The sequence below is a fragment of the Apteryx rowi genome, unplaced genomic scaffold (assembly GCF_003343035.1).
Source record: "Apteryx rowi isolate R43461 unplaced genomic scaffold, aptRow1 scaffold_1204, whole genome shotgun sequence".
NCBI lineage: Eukaryota > Metazoa > Chordata > Aves > Apterygiformes > Apterygidae > Apteryx > Apteryx rowi.
The window spans coordinates 39589-64640 of record NW_020447425.1 but is presented as its reverse complement, the minus strand read 5'-3'; the positions used below and the strand labels follow the sequence as shown (position 1 = coordinate 64640).

The window sequence follows — 25052 nt, the reverse complement described above, 5'->3', positions numbered from 1 at the left end:
GTGGCTGTGTGTGGAGTACAGCAGGCTAAATTAGTTCTTCTCGCTGCTGCCTTTCTCTTCTTGCTGGTATCCAGGGCAATGAAAAGACAAGATGCTTAAGCCCAGCAAATTGGGCTTAAGCCTTGCACATGAGCATGGGGTCTCAGGCAGAGATCGCATCTGACTATCCCTTTCCGGAGGGGTTTATACAGCCTTTGCTGCTTCTCGGGCAGTTCCCTCTGCTGGTGCATACAGCACTATGAAGGCCTCAGCTTTTGGGAGTGTCTTGAAGCAGAGAAGCAGGTCCAGCCAGGGAAGTGATCGGTTGAGAGAGGCAGGCTGGGAACTCGCTGTGCCGGCAAAACACGTAACAACAAGCACCGGAGTCAGCACTGGGCAGGAAGATAGAGCCAGCCTGAGGTGCTGAGACATCAGCAGGGGCTGGCAGCAGGCAGCAGCAGCGAGAGAAGAAGGAAACATTGAGCTGGTTTTCCTTGTGCTTGGACTGGAAAAATATAGTCGATCAGCTTGAAGGAAGATCACACTTGATTCACACCTGGGACAGAGGAGAATTAAGAGAAATGCAGCTCCTATTTTTTTTTTAATCTATTAGGCTTTGTGGGAACATGATAATCATCCAGTCAGCATAGCTCAGACTAGAATTTCGTGTCACTCTTTCTGAAAAAAACAATTCAGCTCCATTGAAATGGAACATAATATGGAAGGGCAGCAAATGAAGCACAATCCAACAGGTCCATAATTTATTCCAATATCTGCTCTTATTGTTAGTCTAGAGATAGAGGGAGAATTTTTACATCTAGTTTCGTCTGTCAGTTACTTTGCTATGCTCCACCTAGATAAAAAAATTCCTTATGATTGAACATTTTTCTGTGCACAGATATTTGTCATCTGTGATCACATCACCTCTTACTTTTTTTAGTATTAAGAGAGCAACGTTCTTTGGTCTGATAGCTTTTGTCAGTCACAAAACTGAATGCTTGAGATAAATATCAAACCAAGTAAAGTCACTCCCAGTTACACCAATGTGAACAGAACCAGGCCTCAAGCCAAGCCAAAGGGAATTTTCCCTAGGAGACTCCCTGCTCAGAAAAAGCTCTTGGTAATTGCCCAGGGACAGCTTCGTGCTCTTTTCTCTCCTGTTTCTCCCCTGCCAACGTTTTTTGGCTGAGTAGAGGAGCGACTGTGTTAGTCGTTCTTGCACAGAGGTGCACTGGCACAGCAGCAACCAACCCCGTCTCTTTGGGAAGGCCCAAGCGGATGGGTGAGGGAGACCTTCACTGCCAAGAGACCTTCGCTTCTTCTTGCTTCTCATCAGCCCGGTATATCAGCCTTCATCTCCTACTTGTTACGTTTTCAACAAGCTCCTTCGTGCTCTCTCCTTTATCCGCTGCCCCTAAGCATGGGAGGAGTTACTCGTAAACAGCTACAAAGCCTTCCTTCTTTTTGTTCTTCTTCAGCTTCCTCCTGAACAAAAACAACCGTCCCGTATTAACACGCTAACAAATAACTTCTAAGAAGCTAATGGGCTGAATGCCTGTTTCTTTACACCGTCCTCTCTATATCTGTCTGTGTTCATTGTTGTCCCTTATATTATACTTAGAGGGCAGATCTCCTCGGAAGGAGCTGAATTTTGTAGTTTTGGTTGTTCATTTCCTAATGTGATAAGATTCTGATTTATGACTGGTGCTTTTGGTACTTACAAATTTATGAGCCTGATTTTATGAAGTGATTGTTTAGGATAGCAGAGAACTGCATGAAACGACAAATAATTCTAAGAGCCTTCTAGAACAAGTGGGGAGATGGCACTGTGAATCAATGTTTTTTTTTGCCCTCTATGAAATACCAGTTCTGAGTGACTGCAAAATCAGAGGGATAGTAAATGCGAAATACTGCAGCACTTGTATGGCAGAGATGGGAGCCAGTGTGGCAACTGGTCTGAAATGATAAGTGAAGGGTGGTCTGGAATCCCTGTAAAAATAGGTTCACAAATACTTTGGCTTGTTCTATGTGCTCTTCATGGTGCAGCATGACATGCCTTATCAGACCAAACCTCTCTCTGCCTGATGCCAGTTACTTCACCTGTCTTTCAGGTGATGTTTCCCCTATGCTTCTCCTTGTGTTGGGAAACTCCATCAAAAATTTGCTCTTCAGTCTCCCTTTAGAAGATAGTTATAGTACAGTGGCTATAACCCACTTAATTGCACCACTGATTATATGCACAATGCTAAATTTGCACATCTCCCAGTTGTTCCTTTTCACTCCTCAGCTCATTTTTCTCTTTAATTCATTTAGCATCTAATGCAGCCTTCATTATGAGACCTTTTTAAGTAAAAACCCAATTTAATAATTGCTGGTACCTCATCTGACACAATGGTATCATGACTCTTGATTAGAGTCTTACTGTAACTGTAACCACACCAGCAAGGCTGTTTGCCTATAGCCGAACTCTCAGATTTCAGAAAAATTAATTGGTGGTCACTGGGGACAGTTCAGTGACAGCAGGGCTAAAAGCAAAAATCAAAGCATAGTAATGCTATCTTGTAAATCAGCAGGATGCTCATTGTTCTATAGTAGTCAAAAGCAAACCTAATATTAGGAAAGGAATAGAGTATAAAACATTATACTACTGTATATTAATCCATGTTTCACCTTCATCTTGCAGTTCCAGCCCCACCATCTCAAAACAGGATATAGTAGGAGTGAAACAAATTCAGAGGTGAGAATAGACTAGAGGATCATCAAAGACATAGAGCAGTTTCCATATAAGAGGTGATGGAGAAGGTTAGGGTCCTCCATCTAGAAAAGAGATGATTGAAAGGAGATTTGACAGGGATGTATAAAATCAGTGGCACGATGAGGAGCAATACATATTGATTCTTCTATCCAAAGCAAAAAATAGGGAACAAGTGGCAGATTCAAAAGAAAAGGAGACTGTACTTCATCTACTGTATAGCTGAGCTGTGGAACTCCTTGCCTCTAGATGTTGTGGATGCTGAAATTTTATATGGGTTTAGGGAAACTCTGAATGAGTTCATGAAACCAAAATCCACTGAAGCTATCTACACACATACCTGTCTCAGGAAGTTCTTGAGCCTCAAGTACCTAAAAACTGGGTTAGAGAAGCTGGTGAAGCATCATAAATGCTTGGCCTGTTCCTGTATGTTTTCCACATCATCTGCTCTCAGTCCTTGGTGGAGACAGGATTCTGGGCTTGATGGACCTTTGATCTGACCCCATACAGCCGATATTACATTCTGTTCTCTTTTGGTCGTACTATTTCAGAAACACACAGCAAAGTGAGGTTTCAGACACAGTTAATGAGAATGAAGCCTGGAGAGACAGAGAATTTTGTGACCCTTTATTTAAAGAGGCCGGAAAGAAAACACTTAAATTGATAGGCGTAAATGGCAGGTGGAGCACAAAGATCTTGAGAGGGGCTTTTACATTACAGTTATTTAGTACTAAAGAAGATAATACACAGGAGTGCAAAGTACAGTATACAGTAGAGAATGGGATTGGGAAAAAATATAATCTTTCTGGAGGATTTTGATCTAAATCAGCAGGGTTTATGTGAGGAAAAGCCATGCCAGTAATTTATGCTCGAAAGCTGCTATTTTAAATGCTATTTTAAAAGCCATAGGTGCACACAAAAATATTGTATGCTAAGGTGTGATTAGAGTAACTACTTCATAGCAACTGTACGTGTTTGCCCTTACCTCACGGTTCCCCATGATAAATGCAAGGTATTAGAGTTCTGTCTTGCTGAAGAAGAAATTGCCTTTCATTTATGACAAGGGAAGTGCAGGGCAGTTACGGCAGTTACTGTGGATCACTGTGTTTGTGTCCCTTAGCTTACTTTGCTAATTTGATCCTAATCCATACCCTAATAGCCTGTTGTTAGCTGGATGAATATGATAAAATCATGTTAGTGGATAAAAGTGCATTACTTTCAAAAGGCCTTTGACAAGAGCTCTCACAGAGTTTATTGAAAATAAGTAGTAATAATCATTAAAGTAATTAAATCCGGAGAAAACTGTAGAGAATTTTGGAAAAAAAACTAACCAAGCTAGCTGAAAGATGAGCATAATGCAAATGAAACCTTGTGCTGCCAGTGCAAAGTAATTTACACAAAGGAAAATACTGATCTACTTGTATGCCTTCTGAGATTCAACTAAATACTATAAAAATCAGGAAGAAAAAAAAGGATCTGGGTGAAGTTGCAGACTATACTGGCATTGCTACGGGGAGTCAAAAAGGAGACAAGATGCTCTAACCTTAAGAATACCATAGTTAATAGTTTGGAAAAATAATGCTTATTGTGTAATTCAGCAGTGTGGACCCATCTCTTGCATCACGTGCAATAATGGTAGTTTCATCTTGATGCTGATATTGCAGAATTCAAAGGTAACAGGGAAGCTGACTTAAAAACAAAAGAACAATAGTATTTATTAGACACAGTCAGAAAATGCTCAGGAAGAGAAACTGAAAAGATTGGTATTGTCACAGTAAGATTGAAAAGATTGATATTGTCATAGTAGGGACAAGATGAACAAGGGACATGATAAAACAAGGAATACAGTAAATTCAGATGTTCTGATTTTCTCAACAGAAGAACAAGACGTACAATTCATAAACAACATTAAAAATGATAAAATAGCTGCTTCTACTCAGTAGCTACTTAGACTATTGAATTCTTTTACAGAAATTACGTGATGCCAAAATAACTCATCACTAGCCAGGGAGAAAGTAGAGATGCGTGTGGTTAAAAAGCCTATTCAGCATCCTTATAATAAGAATTAGATAATTTGGGGATTTAAGCCAGAAGAGATCAGCAGATAAACTAAGCTGCCTATTAGTGTAAGAGGCTATAACATTTAACTGTGTTTTTTTTCTGTGCTAAAAAGACTTTCAGTCTTGATAGGAAAGCATCACATTTCCCTCAGAAAATTGTTCTAGTATTTAATTACCTCAACTGTAAAATAGTTAGCCGTATTATCCATCTGAATTTTAAATGGAATCTGTACTTCTCATTCTTGTGACAATCAACTTGCTTCTGCCAAAATACAGTGAAAACATTGAACGCATTTTATCAAAAAAAAAAAAAAGCAGATGGTATCTTATTTATATTGATTGCTCTTAAGTATAAAAAATTGTTATGGTATGCAAAACACTGCAGGGAAGAATGTCTGGCTGTCATGGTTAAGGGCAGTATCGAGATTAGATTTGTTTGAAGAGTATCAGAAAGAAAATAAATCCCAGCAATGAGAGAGGCCCGTTTCTAGACAGAGAAAGAACACTCCTAACAACATAGAAAAGGTAGAATTGTGCAATAACACATCATGTTAGGAAACAGAATATACAGGGTAAAATGATGGTTTTACAGGCCAAAAATGTCAGGAAGATAGATCTTGTCAAACTGTGCCAGCCTTCTTTCTCCTGATCATAGTTTTGGCTGGTGAAGGTGTAGGGATGTTTATTATAGTAAGCGTTGACTTCTCCAGATCATCTAAATTACTGCTTTCTGAAATGTGGTTAAAAACCCTACATTATGCCAAATTAACAGGTCTTACATTAGGTAGTTAATGAACTAGTATCAGTTATTAAAGAGAAGCTGTTAATAATGCTCATTTTTATCAGACTTATCAGCAATTGAATCTTTGTCCAGTGCTGTTCGGTATTTTAATAAAATATTTAGGCAATCATTAAATAGCCTGATAAAGTTCACAGATAACATAAAGTTTGAGGAAAGGGTAAATAATAATGCAACACTACAATCTGATGAATCATATTTTAATACAGTCAGATAGAAAACAATGTACAGAAAGCATGAATGAATGCTGAAATTATAGAATTGACAAGTCAGTCATTTTACCTTTTCTGGTCACTAGTAGTATAAGTTAATTTTATGAAGACTTTTATTTTATTTTATTTTATTTGCTAGTCACAGTTTACAAACTTTAATGATACAAAATGTAAGGCCACTAGTAGTATACTGTTTCTCCTTTTGGTATTGTGATGTGAAGATGCGTTAAATTACCAGAGAAAGTTCAGAGAATTCTTACATGAATGCCACAAACATTTGTCAGGGACGGGAAACAAGCCTCACAAACAGAAAACTCTGTTCAGTTTATCATGGAGGAAGCTAAGAAGAGATTTACACTGTACTTGAACAGGCAAAAGATCTGATATTAGGGTTTTTTTTTCTTTTTTGCTAATAGAGGCATTATAGCACAGCTAATAGATGAAGTTAGCTTAAATTAACTTTGTAATAAGATGCATTTTCACTGCAGTAAGGTAAATGAAGATTGAAGTAGCTTGCTAGGAAAATGGTCGACTCACAGCTGTCTGGTATTTTTAAAACAAAATATAACTTTCTAAAATATATGCTTACGTATAGTTACTGGGAGAAATGTCATCGCTTGTGTGTACAAGGAGCTGGAGTGTTCAGACTGAAAGATTTACTGGTTCTTTTTTGTCCTTGGTATCTGCACTTCCCTTCTCTGCCGTACTCTACCAGTCAGGTCTTGTGCTGAGCAGGATTGCCTGCTGCACGCTAATCATGCCTAGTGCTCTTCCATCTGTGTAGTAGAATAGCAATGATAATCAAATCTCATATTTTGGACTTGTCTGAAGGAGTCAGGAAGTAGCTTTCCTCATTGCACAACTGGATAAATGTATTTAGGACTTTTAATCTTCCTTTGACCCAGATGGCCACAGCTTCAGGTAGGATGGGATAGTGAAGGCAGATATTCAATGGCTTGGAATATTCAGTGCTAAGTTAATGGTTTGCAGTATTAAAGCAGATGATTTAAAAGCCCCCCCAGTCTATACTTAATCTTTTAAAAAGCAGTTGTGATATAGACTGGATAACAGTTCAAAATTAAAATAGGCACTTTAAGTAATTTAAAAAGTTTTGTTTCAAAAATAGTCATCATTTGGATAGGTTTGGTTTTTAGCAATTTCAGTAAAGTTCAGTGTTGTCTTTTATCTCAGTATTTTAGTCAAAGAAGTAAGAACACTTATGAGAAAGCTTTTAGATGCTTCATTATTGTGAAGATTAATTAAGATAAAAGATAGGGCAGGCATACAGAACACCTTGGATCACTTGATAAACTGGGTGCATCACAATTAGTTATTGCACTTAGTAACAAAAGCCATTTCATACCTGTAGAAAGGAGATGGTATCCCAACTTTGTTTCAGAAACTCATGGGTGTCAGAGCAGCCAATGAGTTGAAGTGCAATGCCATAGCAACAGCCATAGGTGTACAAACAGGAGTAGGGAGGCAGTTTTGTCTCAAATACAGCACTGGTAAGAGAACCATCGGAATATTCTGTTCAGCTGTGCTGGCTGTGTTTTAAGGTGGGCCTCGAACAGAGTACAAAGAAGTTATCAAAGCAATTTGATGGCTCGCAAAACATTGCACAGTGATGGTGGGACTCATCAGCCCTAATGTAGGTGTCTACTTTAGTATAAGACAAATTACTCACTTGACTGTGTTGACTAGATTTTGGTGGTTGTAATAGGAACCAGACATTCATGGGATTGTATTGGAGATCCCTAAAGTTATGTGAGACTGATCTGCCCTACTATGGAAGCCATGTTTGAAAGTACAACTGAAAAAGTAAAAAACCTCCTCCAATTTCTCTACTTTATGTACCGTCAGAGGAGTGGAATTCTGGAACCACCTCCTGGGCAGGTTCTGGTATAAGATCTTTAAAGTTTCAAGGTGGATCTTGATAGAAGGGAATGCATGACAGGATAAAGGTCATCTTGGAACTGAAGATTGAGCACTGAAGCTTTGGAAGTCTTAGTGTCTCCAGGAGAAGGACTGAGAGAAAACTTGGCCAAATATAAGCATCTGTGTTAGAAGATGAATCTCATCTTGTTCTCCATCAATTATGAAGGGAATAGAGGGCAATTATTTTGCGTGTAGACATTTTAGACACCTGCATTTAGTCAGTGAATCTTACTCTTGGGGAGCAATCCAGGTTCATAAACTTAGGTGTCTAGTGTCATTTTAGGTGCCTTAGGGTAATGCAAACATGGCAGATGTGGCACAAGCCCTATGAGAGACTCAAACTGTTCTGGACTAGCAGCTAGAGGCCAGGCAAGATACCTGAGGGCATCCCAAATGACACTAAACACCTGCATGTAGACACCTGAATTGCTTCCCAGTGGTTTATTTGCACTCTATTTATATATTTAATTTATCCAAGTCTTCAGGGCTAGGTGCTGGAAGAAGTTAGGAGAAACTTTCCCCTCGCCAACTAATTTGGCTACTGGGGTTTTTCTTTCATCTTCCTCTGAAACAACACAACTGGACGGCTCTAGTGATAGGATAATTAGTGGCATATGCTAGCATGCTTAGTGGTCTTAAAGAACTTCTCAGGTCCCTTATTGGTGTGTTCTGCTCATAAATTCAGGCTTAAAACAATTGCTGGATTTAAGGACAGGAAATAAGTTTTTTCCAGGTCATACTGGCAGGGTTTAATGGGAGTTCTTTGCTTTCTTGTACAACGTAAGGGTAGTGCTCTTCCTGGGATGTTTTTCCTGCAGTTGCAGCTGTCGAAGGTGTGAAAGACTTTGGTGGTGAGCTTGATCTTTCCTGTTTCCTTCTGGTAGTACATTGTAGGTTTTATGGCTTTGGGGCTTTTGTACAAAAGGTCTTAACTTTTTTTCAGTACTTGCCATGTGAATGGAAGGAGGGATGTTTGGTGGATACTTTCGTCAGGTGGTTGCCCACAGTTGCAGAAGCTGGAATAGATGATTTATATGGGCCCTTCTCCTCCTGTAGTCCTATGAGATTCAGTTCCCGAATCATAACTGGCATACAGAATATCTCATTACCCTTTATAAAGATACTCAAGAGTGACATGGTGGTGCCACACATTAATCTTTTCTAGCGGCTTCATTTTTTTACCAGATTCTCCATAGCTTGTATCATTAAAATTTGTAAACTGTGACTAGCAAATAAAATAAAATAAAAGTCTTCATTAAATTAAATAAATAAACCTGTAAATAAATAAAGTTCTCTATTAAAAGCAGTTGCAGGCTTCCATAGCCATGTGGTATGCTCTCAGTCTGTGACTCCGTTTCTTTGACTGGTATAGTAGTTCATATTTCCACAAACCAGTCTTTTTCTGGGGTGAATGAAAGTTGCAAAAAAGCAGATTTTCAAGCAAATTTCAAGAAAGGAGGCATCCCCCTCTTGGCATTCTTCTTCTTCTGTCTTAGATGCTACCATAATCTTGTAGGAAAATCCAGACATCATGCAAGAATACCAATAAATAATGTGTGCCCCGGTCTTCTGTCACTGGGTTCAGGAGGTCTGACAAGGTGTTCAGTGAGCTCCCACTAAAGGAGCCAAGGCGTAGAAACAAAGAATTACCATCTAACTTTAACGAGAACCTTGACCACTGAGCTCTTGAAAGAGGTAAGGGTCCGCATAGGTTATCCATTTCACAGAGCTCTCTCACAAACTTTGCTGCTTCTGCCAAATATTTCCTTCATTTTGCTCTTACCAGGCCTCCTACATGACAACTACCACAGGTTTAAGAGAGAATAAAGAACTACTTACACTCAGATGCCCTTTCCTGGCACTCTAGATTCTGAATGCCCTACACAAACAAATAACAGAATATCCAATTCTGGAGTCAGACGGTAACAAGGTAATGCTGCATATTTAGTAATAGATCCAGTCTTCTCTAAGGCATGTGAATGTACTCCATAACATCTAGCTTTGCACAGTGATAACTGACACATATGGAATGGATCAAAACTGGTTAACGTAGATGTAAAGAGATAGTAGTTTTAAAAAATTACATTTTAGAAACCTCCTTGTGACAAACAAATATTAGCCGTAAAGGGTATGTTATATTTTTCAACTAATTTCTAGGGGAATTAGTCATCAAATGATGGATTATTTGACCTAGAACTAGAGACACAGCCTTGCACTCTGCAGCTTAACATCAAATTTGAACCAGTAGTTCTGAGTTCTGCCAGTTTCAGATAACTATTCCCAGGAGTTGTGACTTAGTGGAAAAAAGAACGAATACATTAACTAAATGCAAAAATAAACTCTGCAAGATGGACAGTAGTAGAGGTGTACTTGCAAAGATTGCAAATGCATGGAATCCAAAAGCCCAGGTGACTCCCCTACATCAGTGAATTGGCATTCCTAGCAGAGTTTCTGCCCAGCGGCTACCTTGATTGCTTTTGCAAAGTTTTACTTATTGACCTGAGATGCGCTTACACTCTTACCACAGTGACAGAAGATAATATTTGAGGTTGCAGCTAACTTCTCCCCTTCTGCTTAAATTGACAGTCAGGGCAGTAGTTTGAAAGACTACTGAAAGAGCCTCAATCACTTTGTGCATCTCTTGTCATTCAAAGCAGCGAATATGTTCATTGTAGATAGCAGCATATGAGGAGCTAGAGGGAGATTATTGGGATCATGCCAATGCTAAGCGTACTTGGGCTATTTCTTCACAGGATTTTCCCCAACTTTTTAGGGTTACAAGTGGCATAATGAAAATAGACCTAAGGGAGGTAGGACCAGATCATACAAGCAACCATATCAACGATGCAGATGGAGAAAAAGCAGCATTCTTCATGCAAGCTGAGAATTAATCAACCTATTATGTCCTTGCTGCAGATCAAGGAATTAAAGAATTCTGCAGCATGAAGAAAACATACAAAATACATCACATCACCTTACTCATTATTTAAATATTTTACTAGCTGTATAAATGCTAACAGCTACTACCTTTGTAGAAAACTCTTTAGATTAGTACCTTTAAGGAAAACTGCAATATAGAATAAAGCTGAACATTGTAGGACACCTCCCTGTTTCCATAAACAAAACTCTGACCTTATAGTGTCCTTTTGGGATAGGAAATCAGCTACCCATGTGTTTGACTGAAGCGACAGATAAACAGATCTGGATTTTCTGGAGCTTTTTCTCCTGAGATCCAGGAACTTCAACCTCTTCAACTCTTTGGTTGGATTCAAGGGCTAAAGTAATCTTTCCTTACCAATGCACACGCAACCATTTGCTCTCGAGACTGTTTGTAGTCCCCAGACTTTAAATCCATATCAGTAGACCATTGGTTTTCCATCTTGCTCAAATGTGAAGCACAGACACTTGTTCTGCTTCTGACTTACCAAGCAGCTCTATCACAAGTGCAAAAGGATCTTCTCTTTCTGAATGCATTCCAGATAATCCTCAAGAATTGCCCCAGCGCTTTCACTCCCCAGAATCCTATTCAGTAAGTTATTTTTCTCCAAAGTGGTGCAGAATATTTAAGAGATTTTTTAAAATGAAAGTCCTGCTTAGTTACCGTGTGTAAGCTCTTTCTGTCCAGGATTCTGTGAGGAGAAATGTGTGCAACCCTCACAGCCCAGTGCATGCACAGTGAGCCCGGTGTGTATAGGTCGTGTTGAAATTGCTGCTCGTGCTTACACATCCTACCCGTGCAGCCACGATATGTGTCCTGACGTATCAGCCTCACTGCATACGCACAGACCTTCTGTGCAGCACTGGTGCTATTAGTCTGGCACTACCCAGGGGCACCAAACTTTTGTGCACACACCATAGGGTTCATCTATGTGTGCATAGCAAGCTGCTGACCCGGGGTTACAACTGCTGCTCCAACAAGCTGTCAGAAAATCCAGAAAAAAGTAGGAAATCTTCAGATCTTTCCTGAACTATCTTCAGGGGATCTATTTGGGAAAATCAAAGTAAATGAAAGCTATACATTAAATGTGAGCAAACTCCAGAATTTCCTCACACATAAGTCTCAGGGTAATCTAGGGACTTACTGGGGAAAAAAAGATGCATTTTTACAGCTTTCCTGCATGGCCTTGGGAACAGCATAAAGGTCAAACACACTAATGGTAGGTGTTCTTAAATTTGTTGTACCCACTTTTTAGGGACTTATCTTTACGTCCTCACAACTCATGAGTTACTTATGGTTGCAGAAACATCATTTCTTGTATCATTTCACAGTTCTCAGATAAGCGTATCTATTTTGGAAGAGTTTAAAAACACCCGAGGAAGAAGTCTGCTCCTTAAAATGGGGGAGGCTCAGTCACTAGAGCCTTGCTGGAGCAAATATAGGAACAGCGCATTCGGCAGGCGGCGGGACCTTGCTAGGTGGTGCTGGGCATCTTGCATGCGATGGCGCTTTCTCAGCATTAACTTCTAAGAAAAAGGAGCTGGCTGAAGACAGACGCAGCATCTCCTTCCTTAGCTCTCGCCTTGTGAGCTAAAGAGGGTGACGGTGCAGGTTTTTTAACCTTCTCAGTCAGCCCCAGGCCTGTTCGTGCGCCAGCGCTGAGTGCAGTCCAGTTCAGGTGTTTGCTGCAGCCCTCGTGCTCTGTTTTGCGCAGGTAAAGGTGACGTCTGGAGACTAGTTTTCCCTGCCTGGCCCCAGCCTGCTGCTGCTGCTCCCGGGGCAGCCAGGTTTGGCCTCGCAGGCCGAGCCCCGGTCCCTGCGGCCAGTAACGCTCCCTTTGCCGAGTCTTCGGAGGCCACAGTTCTCGCGGCACAGCATTCGGGGCGGGCGGGGGGAGATAGTCGGCGCTGAGCAGCGCGACGGCTGGCGGCCCCACGAACGCGCCGGGCTGGGTGCTGACGAACCGGCTCCCCGCCTGCCCTGCGGCCCTGCCGTGCCCGGCCCAGCCGGCGCAAAGCCCAGAGGAGCAGTCACCCCTGCGCTTCGCGGCCGAGGCCGACACTCCTTAGTGCGCACGCAGCAGAACGATACCCTCCAACGCAGACGCAGGGCGGCAACGCCCTCCCGAGAGACTGGTTTTTTATTCCGGCAGCACGGGCGAGCGCAAATGTCTCTCAGTGCTGCGTGAGACGCGCAAGTCCCCTTTCCAAGCGTCCCTCGCAGGCCGGCGTCCCTCCGGGGACCGTCCCGCTCCGCCTGCGATCGCTGTGCTCAGACAAGGAGCCCCTCCGGCTCTGTGTTTGCTTCCTCCTTGTGCCCAGTGGCTTAGGAAGAAGGATGAGGAATATTTTACTTTTTCATCACATTTGTTTCTTCACTGGTAATATTCTTCCTGTTTATTCATTAATAATATTGACTACCACAAATCTTTAGGGAACATCACTGACCCCCCCCTGCCCCCCATTGTAAAAACCACTCGCTTAGCCCTTCCCGTTGTTTCCTGATCTGCCTTTCCAGGCACGCGTTTCTGGACAAGGGAAAAGTGGCCTGAGCAAGTATTGCTGCACGTCGGTCCTGTTCATACAGGCTTTCCTGGGCACTTGCTGCTGGCCGCTGTCACGGATACGATACGGGGCTAGGCAGACTTTGGAGCTGACCAGTACGGCCGTTCTCGAGTTCCTTCCTCGTATGCTTGCCTCGTCTTATGATCAGCTAGCTTGTGCAAAAGGCTTTGGTGAGGAGCTTGCTGAAATCTTTTTGTGTTGCTTATTAGTAATGTCAAATATGCAATATAAATGAGATCGCTTTTAACTATGTACGCTCTGATTTCTTCAGGGCACAGTGAGAGAGTCACAGGATGTGGTTTCCCCCTACAAAAGCTGTGCTGGCTGTTCTGCAGTAATCTGTTCTGCTCCTTTTCAGCCTAAAAGGTCTTCTTGCATCCAGCCAGCAGGACAGAGCGCGCTGTGTGTTCAGGTTTGAATACATGGGTACTCTGAATCCACGCACTCCTTTCACATAAAACCTTCAGAGCAATCACACTTGAGACCTGCAGTACGCAGCCGTTCTGTACCTGAGCCTCACTCGAGAGAACTGGCAACGTTTCTTCTCTCCTTGGAGCCATCCTTCCGAACGCTTTCTCCCCCTCCCTGACCACAGCTATGGCTCTGCTGACTCCTCCTTGCCCCAGGCACCGCTGCCGCCTCCATTACCTCCTCTCCAGCCCCGTGGAGATATCTATCTAGTTACTTTTTGAATCCTTGTAAAATTTTAATATCCAAAACATCCTGTAGCAAGGAGTTCTGCAGTGTAAGTTCAATTGAGAAAAAGTATTTCCTGGTGTTCGATTTGAACCTACTACCTGCTAGGTTCTTTTGATGGCCTTTTGGTTCTTGTACTGGAGGAGAAAATGGACAACTGTTCCCTGGCCATGTTTAATAGACTTCTTCTTCAGGCTAAAGAGTCATATTTCAGATCTGTAGTAGTCCTTTTGAGATGTGAGGAACCAGACTTTCATATTCACAACATGTTCAGGTTGTGAGTTCCACCTGAATTTATGTAGTGGCATAATTTTCTCTATTCCTTACCTAATAATACTTAGCATTAGCTGACATTTTTCCTTTAAAGCTCCATCTTCTCCTTCTTGATTTATAATAGTATCAATATAATTATATTAATGTAATATAAAATTAAGGTTGTTTGATCATTTTTATTTTTATCAGCATTAAATTCCCTCTGCCATTTTTATTGTCCAGCTGGTATTATAAAGTTCTTCCGCTCCTTCTCCTCTCCCTGCTTTTTTTTGCAGTTGGTTCTCACCTTTACTGTTCTGAGCAAGCTAGCATTATCAGTAGTTTGCCACTTGCATGACCATTCATCCCATTTACAGGACATATCTGAATATGTTGAACAGCACAGGCTCCAGCACAGCCTGTGGGACTCCTGTGAAGCTGTGGGACCCCATGGGGCATGGTAAAGACTACATCAAGCCTAAAATTCTAGTGGGATGTTGTGGCTAAGAACTTTGTACTAGTAAAGCAGAGAACGTAAGCTAAGAGGAGAAAATTGAGGATGCTGCTACATAAAGTATTAATGATCTTATTACTTCAGTGTTGTGTCCTTTTTCTGTAATGTCACTTCAGGAAGAATGTTAAACCAGGAAAGGTCTCAGAAAATATCCAAGAATGACTTGAACTCTGGCAGCATTTCCTGAAAATGAAAGGCTAGAGACACTTCCAAAATAGTTAATTACAGGTACAAAGGTGACTTGAGCACACCAAAAATGAAGGTATATAGTGGACTGCTTTTTTTTCTGAGACAGAAAAGACAGAATGAGAATTAGCAGTGGGAAGACAAAGCTAGACAATTCAGACTACAAATAAGAAACATATGTAAACTGCAAAGACAATTATCCATTGCAGCACTTCACACAGGGGCCTGTTGGATTCAGCTGCTATCTTTATATTAAGGCCATATTTTTTTTCTGTTGTCTGATGCAGCTCTGCCAGGATATATATTTTGAAATTGGAGTAACTTGTGATACTCTGTGACCTGTGTTATGCATATATTCAGATGGGGAAGTCCGCTGAGGCTTCATCTCCAAACTATTTTGGCTTTATTCTTAAAGTGATTAATGAGAGCAATAGTATGGGCCTGCAGCCTCTTTCCTTCCTCCCACATCCCTCGCAACCCCTTTTATTTTGGAAGCTGAAGTCTCCTCTGTGTTGGATGACAATGACAGTAGCAGCCACTGCCACCCGCTGTGCTTGGACTCTATTGAGGAAATTTTGCATGAGTGGTCATGAGAGCATGCCATGCTCTTTTTTGACTATAAGGAGGCCTGTGCTGGCATGTCAGTGATGGGGCTTCATGAAAAGTGTGTCTGAGCATTGACATTAACTGAGAGCCAGGAGCCAAAGAGTTTTGGAGCTCTTCGCTGGTCAGGTGGATATTAGTACTTGAGTTGTATTTGTGCCATGACAAGCTTTTCTTCTAAAAAATGTGGTTAAAATCATTTTTGTCTTTAGTCCTAAACAATAGGTTCACTACAGGTAAGTAATCTTAAAATATTAAATCTAAGCCCCCTCACTACAGATTTTTTCTAACTAAATCATCAGGAAACTGAAGAAGCAATCATGGCCCTTATCTTTAGACCTTCATGGATCTCAGTAGTTTTGCACTTGTTTGTCTTCTGACCATACTTGCCTGCATTCCAGTTTTACCCTTGCTTCTATTCATATGCTGAGGTGATTATAACACTCAGCTTTTTAAGGATTCAGTAGATGCATTTGTACAGATGCATGTGCTTTCTGGTTTACTACCATATTACACACAGTAAATAATTTATATAGCATGTAGAAATGAATTTTAATGCATCCAGCTAATAACCAGCAGCATTATACTTTGTTTAAAAAAAATTACAGCTTTAAAACAAAAAATAAATTTAAGCTTGGCAATCTGTATCCTAAAAGAGAAAGCTGAGCATTCTGTTAAATGCATCATCCTCATTCATCACGATATTGCCCAATTTGATTCATTCCTTATTTTGCCTGAAAACACTTAACTATGTTAAAGTAATGCTTTAAGTGTTTGCCATCTTTGCCTAATCAAGGCTGTCCATGCATTAGGAATGAATTCTCTCCAACATTCCTCTGTGCCCTTTGAATTTCCTCCCTTTCAGTGTTGCCATCATGACCCCAACCCTCGCAATTTATGAGGACGGATGTGTCACTGGAGTGAGACGGCTGGCCTAACTGTTGCTGTTGTCTTTTTTTGTTTGTTTTTCTTCAGCTCTCCCCTGCCTCATGGCTCGTCGGTCTCAAAGCTCCTCACAGGGGGACAACCCCCTCGACCCTAACTACCTGCCACCACATTACAAGGAGTATTACCGCTTGGCTCTGGATGTGCTGACTGAAGAGGGCAAAGAAAGTTACCAACGCTTCCTGGCAGAAGAAGCAGTCCCTGATTTTCTTTGCAACTCAGAGGTGGATCACATCATACAGAATCTCCAGAAACCCCAGTATGCCAATCAGGAAAGTAACACAGACACCACAGGTGACAATGACATGGATGGATCCTCTGGGACATACTGGCCCATGAACTCAGACCTTGCTGTTCCTGAGCTTGACCTGGGCTGGCCGATGGTCTTTGGGTTCAGGGGAACGGAAGTGACAACCCTTGTGCAACCACCACCCCCAGACAATCCAAGCATCAAGGAGGAGGCTCGCAGAATGATCCGAGCAGCTCAGCAGGTGAGATAGCAAGGAGCCAAACTAGATCAGAGATAAATATGTGTTTGTGTGTGAGAGATGAATCAGGACGCATCAGGCCCTCTGCTAATTCCCATAACTTTGCTCCCAGGACCTGATGGCAGGGAAGGATGTTTCTTAAGTTACCTTTCACAGCATCAAAGCTAGCCTCTGTTGTCTGAACCCGTGGAGAAATGTGTACGGCAATGCTAAAATACACGAAGAGTTCACAGAATAGTTGAGGTTGGAAGGGAGGGTTGGAAGGGATCTCCTTCTGGAGATCGTCTAGTCCTGCTCAAAGCAGGGTCAACTACAGCAGGTTACTCAGGGTCTGTCCTTGAATATGTCCAAGGATGGAGACTCCACAACCTTTCTGGCAACCTGTTCCAGTGTTCGATAACCCTTACAGTAAAAGTTTTTTCTTTTGTTTAAGCGGAATTTCCTGTATGTCAATTTGTGCCCATTGCCTCTTGTCCTTTCACTGAGTACCACTGAGAAGAGTCTGGTTCTGTCCTCTTTACTCCCTGCCATTAGATATTTATATGCGTTGATAAGCGAAGAGTTGGGAAGGACATGGAAATCCCAGAAAGGTTTGAAGCTACTTCCCATTTAACAGCATATAGACATAGCTATATTCTGGCTGACTGAATGCTGGCCAGGAAGTTATCTAAAAATGGCATGTGCGTGTCAGAGGGTGTGGGCCTGTAATGGCCAAGCAGCTCAATACAACCTCCCTGTGTGGTTCTGTGACCAAAAAATGTCTGCTATGATTATTAATCAACAAGGGGAACGTTCAATAGCAGCAAGGGTTTTCCGTCACTTGTCACCCTCATCTATGGAATATGCACGTAAGATAGGAATTCTGTTTCCAGTTCTGGGACCCACAATGTTAAAAAAAAGACATTGAACTGGAGACAGTGCAGCAGTTCAGCTTTGAAACGTAAAGTGCTGGGGAACATGCACAGTTCGGATATAAGCTCTTGCATTCTTTTCCTAGGTGGTAGCCATAGTGATGGACATCTTCACTGATGTGGATTTGCTGTTTGAGGTGTTGGATGCTGCTGCTCGCAGAGTCCCTGTGTACATCTTGCTGGATGAAATGAACTCTCAGCTTTTCCTTGATACAGCTGCTAAATGCAGAGTCAATCTTAACTACGTGGAGGTGAGCAAACAGAAGACCTCCTCTATCCCTCCTTCCTATCCTTAGAGGGGAATGTCTTGGGACACAGAGGTCTGCTATTATAGTAAAAACCTGAGAAAAGGGAAAGCTGGGCTAGAGCCTAGAAATATAGGAGTATGAGGGAAGCCAGGAGAGCTGGCATAACAATATAGTGGTGAATGCTGAAGATATGCTATTTAGGGGGGTTTCTACCCATTAGGCAGGCAGGCAGAATAGCTAGTGCTGAAATATAAAAATGGTGGGTAGGGAGGGAAATTAAAGGAGCAAGGGAAAGAACTAGGGGCAGGAAAAGGGAAATAACAGCTTGCAATTGAGTCAGTGCCTTATCTGGTTTGCAGTTCCTAAGGGTGAGGACAGTTTCTGGCCCAACCTACTACTGCCGCACAGGGATGTCCTTCAAAGGCCATGTGAAAGAGAAATTCCTCTTGGTGGACTGCATGGTGGTGCTGAGTGGCAACTACAGGTGAGAAGCCCTGCAGCTTTACATTTCCCTGTTTCAGTGAGAGAGGCTGGTTGTTGGGTAAAGCAGTGTTTCAGATTTCCAAATGAACATCAGTGACAAAGTTCTTCTCACTGAAGGATACTGAAGAGCAATTTTAAGGAAAATATGCCATTTGCAACTGAGGTAGATACACCAATTGAACCTGAAGCCCAAATACCCAGAGCTGAGCTTGTTTAACATCAAAAGTGTAAATGAGCTGTACAAAAGATATAATAATTATAATGTATTTTAAAATCCAGTGCAATGCTGGACAATAGTGTTGCCAAGGTAAACCAGTCCAAAAAACTTACATGCAGTCTGGCACAAGTTATGTAACTGAATATATTCTGGGGAACTTTTAAACCTGATTCAAAAAAAAAATGTCACCAATCCTCCCTAACAACAAACAAACCCTAACCCAACCACCTCCTCCAAAATAAAATAGTTAAAGAGACCAAGGAGTAGGCACTTACATTTCAACAGCTAGTTACTAATATGGAATTACCGATGCCTTCTTTGTTAATGAATATACTATACCCATGTTATGCCTGAGTACACCAACCAAGAATTGTATGCTATTGTATCCCATGCCCTGTTGCTAGAGGGCAGCATATCTTACATCCTTCTTCATAACCAAAATCTACTCTAAAGATACTCTGTCAACATTCCCCCCACTGCAGCCTCCATAAAAGCCCCCCCCAAAACAACTCAAATAACATCATACAGGAAGGCAAACCTAGACCTTTGCTATGCTGATATTAGGAACCTTTTGTAGTCCAGTCTAAAGGTACTCATGTACAGTTTAGCCATAGCTGTGTTTGTGCTGACATTACTCTTCGGCCTAAAGGTCTCATTCCTCCTCCCTATGCCTCAGTCAGCCCTTTTAGTTTTGATGTAGAAGCTGGATGTTCTATTCCCATTTGAATTAATTTTCTTGAACATGTGAATAGTAAGAGACAGTATTCTGAGGCATTTACAATAACATTTAACATTTCCCTAGTTTGAGAATATCTGTCCTGATAAATCATAGGCTCACAGTTCAATGCTGTACCATACCGTTGGTGTTTTGTAATCATTTTGTGCTTGTCTTATATTTCTAGTCTTTTTTTCTGCTTTTTGCCACTGCAGGCTGTTTTTTTATTCCCGTCTTCAAAATTTTATTCCTGCCGCATATGATTCTGATAATCTTTCATATTGATGATACACTGCACTACCGCAGCAACAGCACATGCTTACTTTTTGTGCCGGTGTCACTACTGAAAAGATGAGTTCAGCCCTATATCTAATCCTTCAAAAACTCAACTAGTTGCCTTCCTTCAGCTAGCTACTTTCTGCACAGTTACTCTCCTATTTAGATATGACTTTGTGAGTTTTACAAGACTTCTAGTACTACCCATGGGGGAACCCATTTTTTAGCAACTAATTTCTAATGTGTTTGAAACTTATATCTCCAGTGTTTTATTCACCTTCAGAGTGAAAAAACAAAACAGACACTGTGGGTTAGTCTGAGGAGAGCTATTTTCATAAATAAGTCTTGCTTTATCCCATATTTCCACTTAAACACCATATTTTTAGTTAGTCTTTTTTATGGGTCCCAAAGTCTTAACAGAAGCAGACTGAATCTGCATTCATGGAACTGACCCACAACTTTGGTAATCCACACATGGATAATTGAGATTTAACTGCAAAGGAATGTTAAAATCATCTCATTGAGGAAGTAGCTATACTGTACAGGACTGTCTCCACAAAAACACATTAAAGAAAATTAGGTCAGATTAGCCAGAAATAGAAGTTTAAAGTGAAGATGCTAAATTGTATTAAATGCTTCTGTGAACAGTTATATCCAAAAATAAAATGGCTTCAGTTTACTTCTAAAGTAAATTAAACTATATGTAAAAAAAGATGTAATTTGATTTAATTGGCCTACTTCAAGTGATCAAATAGATTAATTTTTCTGAATATCATCATGTAAATCTGGAATAATGGGGCCAGGCACATGATCACTTAGATCCATGTTGTTCTGCATATCTCTGGATGGGTATACTATTTCAAAATAAACTGTTTTGTAACTTTAAAATATGTTACAATCATTGAACTGTAAAATAATTCAGCTTGGAAGGTACCTCTGGAGGTCATCTAGTCCAAACCCTCCCCTGTTCCAAGTAGCGCCATCTTCCAAATTACATCAGGTTGCTCAGGTCCTTATCCAGTTGGGTTGTGAATACTTCCAAGGATACAGACTCCACCAGCTCTCTGGGCAGCTGCGCCAACGTTTGATTGTCCTCACTGTGAAGAATGTTTTTCTTTATAGTTCATCCATATTTCTCTTGCTGCAATCGTGTCTGTTGCCTTGCACCATTCTGCTGTGTACCTTCAAGAGCAGGCTGGCTCCACTTCACTTATAACCACCCTTTAAGTTATTGAGGACAACAGCTAGCTCGTGGCTCCCCTTCCCTCCCCCCCAGTCACTCCTCCCTTAGCATGCTTTTCTTCAGGCTGAACAGAACCAGCTCGCTCAGCCTCTCCTGATACCGCACGTGCTTCAGCCTGATAACCGTTACGGTGGCCCTCTGCTGAGCTTGCTCCAGGTTGTCAACAGATTTCTTCTACTGGGAAGCCTAAAACCGGACTCATACTCCAGATGCAGTGTCGGAAGCGCTGACTAGAGGGGAGTAATCACTTCCACTCACCCGTTGGCCAGACTTTTACTGATGTACCTCTGTACGTGGTTTAGCCTTCACCGCTGCTGTCTTTCCTCAACTTGTCACAAGTCATTTTCTGCCAAGCTGTTTTCTCGTTGTCCTCAGCCTATACTGGTGCATGGGTTATCTGATCCCAGGTGCAGGATTCTGCATTTGCTTTTGCTGACCTTCATGCAGTTCTCATCAGCCCATTGCGATACCTCTGAACGGCAGCCCTGCCCTCCAGCATACCAGCTGTGCCACCCCCCACCCCCACCCCAAACTCCCAAGCTGGTGTCATCCGCGAGCTTGCTGAGGGTGCCTGCCCCCCCGCACGCTTTGTCCAGGTCAGTAATGACGATCTTGAACAGCATTGCCCACAGCCCTGGCCCCTGACAGACAACACAAATCAAACCACTGACCACTGTCGTTTGACCCTGACGGCCAAGCCAGTTTTCCATTCGTGGTGTGGCCCACTATAGTGCTCCAACTTAGCTACAAAGGTACTGTGTAAAGGCCATGTGGAAACCCTTGCCAAAGTCAAGGAAAACAACATCCACTGCTCTCCCCTTGTCCACACAGCCAGCCAGCTCATCGTAGAAGGCAATCACATTGGGTCAGGCACAATTTACCCTTGGTAAACCCCTGCTGGCTGTTCCCAATCGTCTTTGTGTCCTTCCTGTGCCTAGAAATGGCTTCCAGGAGGATTTGCTCCATAAACTTCCCTGGGACGGAGGTAAGGCTGACTGGCTGTAGTTCCCTACTTGCTTCTTTTTGCCCTTCTTGAAGATGGGCATGACATTTTAATTATAAAAACAATTACAACACAAAGTAATTGCAGGAAGATTTACTTCACATGAATGATAAGGATTATCATCCTTGGCCTCAGTTCTCTCTGTCTATTGTTACTACTGACTGGCCTATTTAGAACATGGGTCATTTACTGCTCTGTAAAATCCTCTGCAAAGCAATGATGCCCAATAAATCCTTAACTATGAGGCTTGGGAACACCAGTGTGTAATGAATGGCTGCCTGAGTAGTACATAATATCAGAAGAATTTTCTTCAGGCAAGCAAATGGTTTAATGTGAACTGGTACTGCTGAGTTACTTCATGATAACACTATCATTACTTCTGTTTTTCTTTGTAGTTTTATGTGGTCTTTTGAGAAGATTCACAGAAGCATTGCACACATCTTCCAGGGGGAGCTGGTGTCCAGTTTCGATGAAGAATTCCGAATTTTGTTTGCACAATCAGAACCTCTTGTTCCTCCAGCCAATGTCTTGGCAAAGACAGAGAACCCATTTGCCATGACTCCCTTTGGCAATAACATGCCTTTCTTTCCAAAAAAAGCACCCCTAATGTTCCAGAGGGAGGACAATCTCTTTCCCTCCTTTATGGACAGAGTTGATGCAGACAGGTACTTCCTGTCAAATTTCAGGCGGGATGACATGCTGCGCCATACTGTGGAGGGGTCAGCCATGCGAATGTATAAAAAGGTAGAAATAGAGAATTCTCAGATGGATCCTCTCAGGGGTTTTCTCCGCTCCAAGCAGTTAGAGTTGGATGCTTTTAAGAGACACAGTTTTGCAGAAGGAACATTTGAAAATTTCGCTTCCTCCAAGCAGTATGCCAGACAGATGTTCATGAACAATCTGGATGAATTTAAAATCCAGTCTAGTCACTTTCAGAAGGACCAGCTGTACCAGTACCAGTTTGAACATCCCCATGGCAGGCCTCAGGGACTGTTTGATAGAATACGGGGCGGTAGGCCAGGATTCAATGAACTGGAAGACTATGGAGAGGGACCAAGGTACCCTGAACTTGAATCCAATTTTCCACAGGAGGGCTTCCCCTTAAGACTAGATTACGTACCTTCAAATTCTTCCAGGGAAGTGAGACATGGATCTGATCAGCTGAACCCTGCAGGCAACGGCCCCATGGGAATGATGTTAAGAAGGCAAAACATAGGACAGAAATTCATTTGCCAGACATCTCCTACACAGAAGCAAAGCCTGGAACAACGCCTGTTTTTACAAGACAAAGATGAGGACCCAAATCAAGACAAGAATACCCAAGAAAATAGAACAGGGTTACGCGACTGGAGGATTTCTTCATACCTCAGTGCGTACCAGTCTGAACCGGAAGAAGGTCTCCCAATGCCCATGGAATCGGAGGCATACAGTGATGTTCTTGGGGATACCCTCACAAAGCACTCCAGCGACCTCATCCCGGTGTTCAAATCCCCTATATCATTCAATAACAAGTCACTAGGAATTGAAAGTGCCAAAGAATCTGTAGATCCCGATAGAGTAGGTGAAGAAGCCTCTATAATGAAACAAGATGCCTTTAGGTCCAGAATAAATCCCTTGATCCAGAGGAGCTCAAGACTCAGGTCCTCTCTGATTTTTAGTGCTGCCAAGTTAGATCAGCCAAACACAGCAATAGAAAAGGTTCATATGATCCAAAAGGAACAAATGTCCAGTGAGTTGACAAAAGACAATGAAACTATAAAGACAGCTGCCTCATCTAAAGTGGCAGAACTCTTAGAGAAGTACAAAGCTGTGGGCAAAGACACAGAGCGAGCGACAGTCAGTCACACCAAAGCTATTTCCAGTTTTCTCCAGGAAGAATCACAGAACGCAGAGAAGAAATGTACCAAATCTGTGCAATATAAGATTCTTGAGAGTAGGGTACTAGACTCCAAAGACTCCTGCAGTACTTACAAAGTGCATGGAGAGACTGACAGACCATTTGGAATGGCTTCATCAACTCCCCAGCTTACTGATGCATTGAGTAAAGATCCCCTAGCACATATTAGCACTAAAGTGGACAAATTATCATCTCGGTTTTACCCTATAGAGAATAAACCTGCTTTTCCAGAGAAGGAGAGTCTTATATTTGTAGGGGACACTCAGAAACTGAATCTTCCAGAGAAGAAGGAAAGAGTGACATTCAAAGACGACACTCAAAAATCAGCTAATACAGAACTCAAGAAACCACAGATTAGAACAAGTACCACATCAGTTCTTGAAAGCTTATCTAAAAGTCACGGATCCGACAGCTCTCTCAATAAGTCTGAGGAAGAATGTTCAAAACAGGAACAGAATCCAATGGAATTTTTCAGAAAAGGGTCATTACGGCTGAAGCAGCTGTTGAACCCAAAAGGTGAAAAGAAATTGGAGGAGGAACCCATTTCTGAGAGTGGAAAATCTGACAAACAGCCTGTGGTTCTCAAACGATCTTCCATAGGGGACTGTCAGGAAATGATGGAGGAAGAAAAAAACCATAAATTTGCAACACCACTTCCTCCCAAAAGCAGCCAGCCAACTCAGGGGAGATTTTCCACAGCTAACATTCTGTACAGCAGCAATCTCCGTGATGATACCAAAGTGATTCTAGAACAAATTTCTGCAAACAGTCAGAAGAACAGAGCTGAACTGGCCAAGCAACTGCCATCCACTAGCAATCCTGATCTTTCTAGGTCAACTACAAGCTTGGAAAGGAAAGGTGAGAAGGAGAAAAGCTGTAACATCCACAGATCAGAGAGTTTTGGGAGCCAGAAACGAAATCTTCAGCGGCAACCATCAGAGGATCGAGATACCCTTCTGAAAAAAATGGAGAATATGCGGAAGGAAAAGCGAGTCTACAGTAGATTTGAGGTCTTCTGCAAAAAGGATGATCATACAAGTCAGAGTGAAGAGGAATATGACACAGATGCCAAAGACAAGAAGATGGGAAAATTCATGCCCAAAATCTTGGGGACCTTCAAGACCAAAAAATGA

The 25052-nt window shown here is 41.9% G+C and overlaps 1 protein-coding gene across 1 annotated transcript; it reads left to right on the top strand.

Annotated features, from left to right (window-relative positions):
- The first annotated feature begins 16482 nt into the window (after positions 1 to 16482).
- Positions 16483 to 25052, top strand: FAM83H (family with sequence similarity 83 member H). Its single transcript, XM_026090857.1, has 4 exons — positions 16483 to 16929; positions 17924 to 18088; positions 18445 to 18569; positions 22418 to 25052. Exons 1-4 carry the CDS (start codon positions 16483 to 16485, stop codon positions 25050 to 25052), a joined length of 3372 nt encoding a protein of 1123 aa, XP_025946642.1.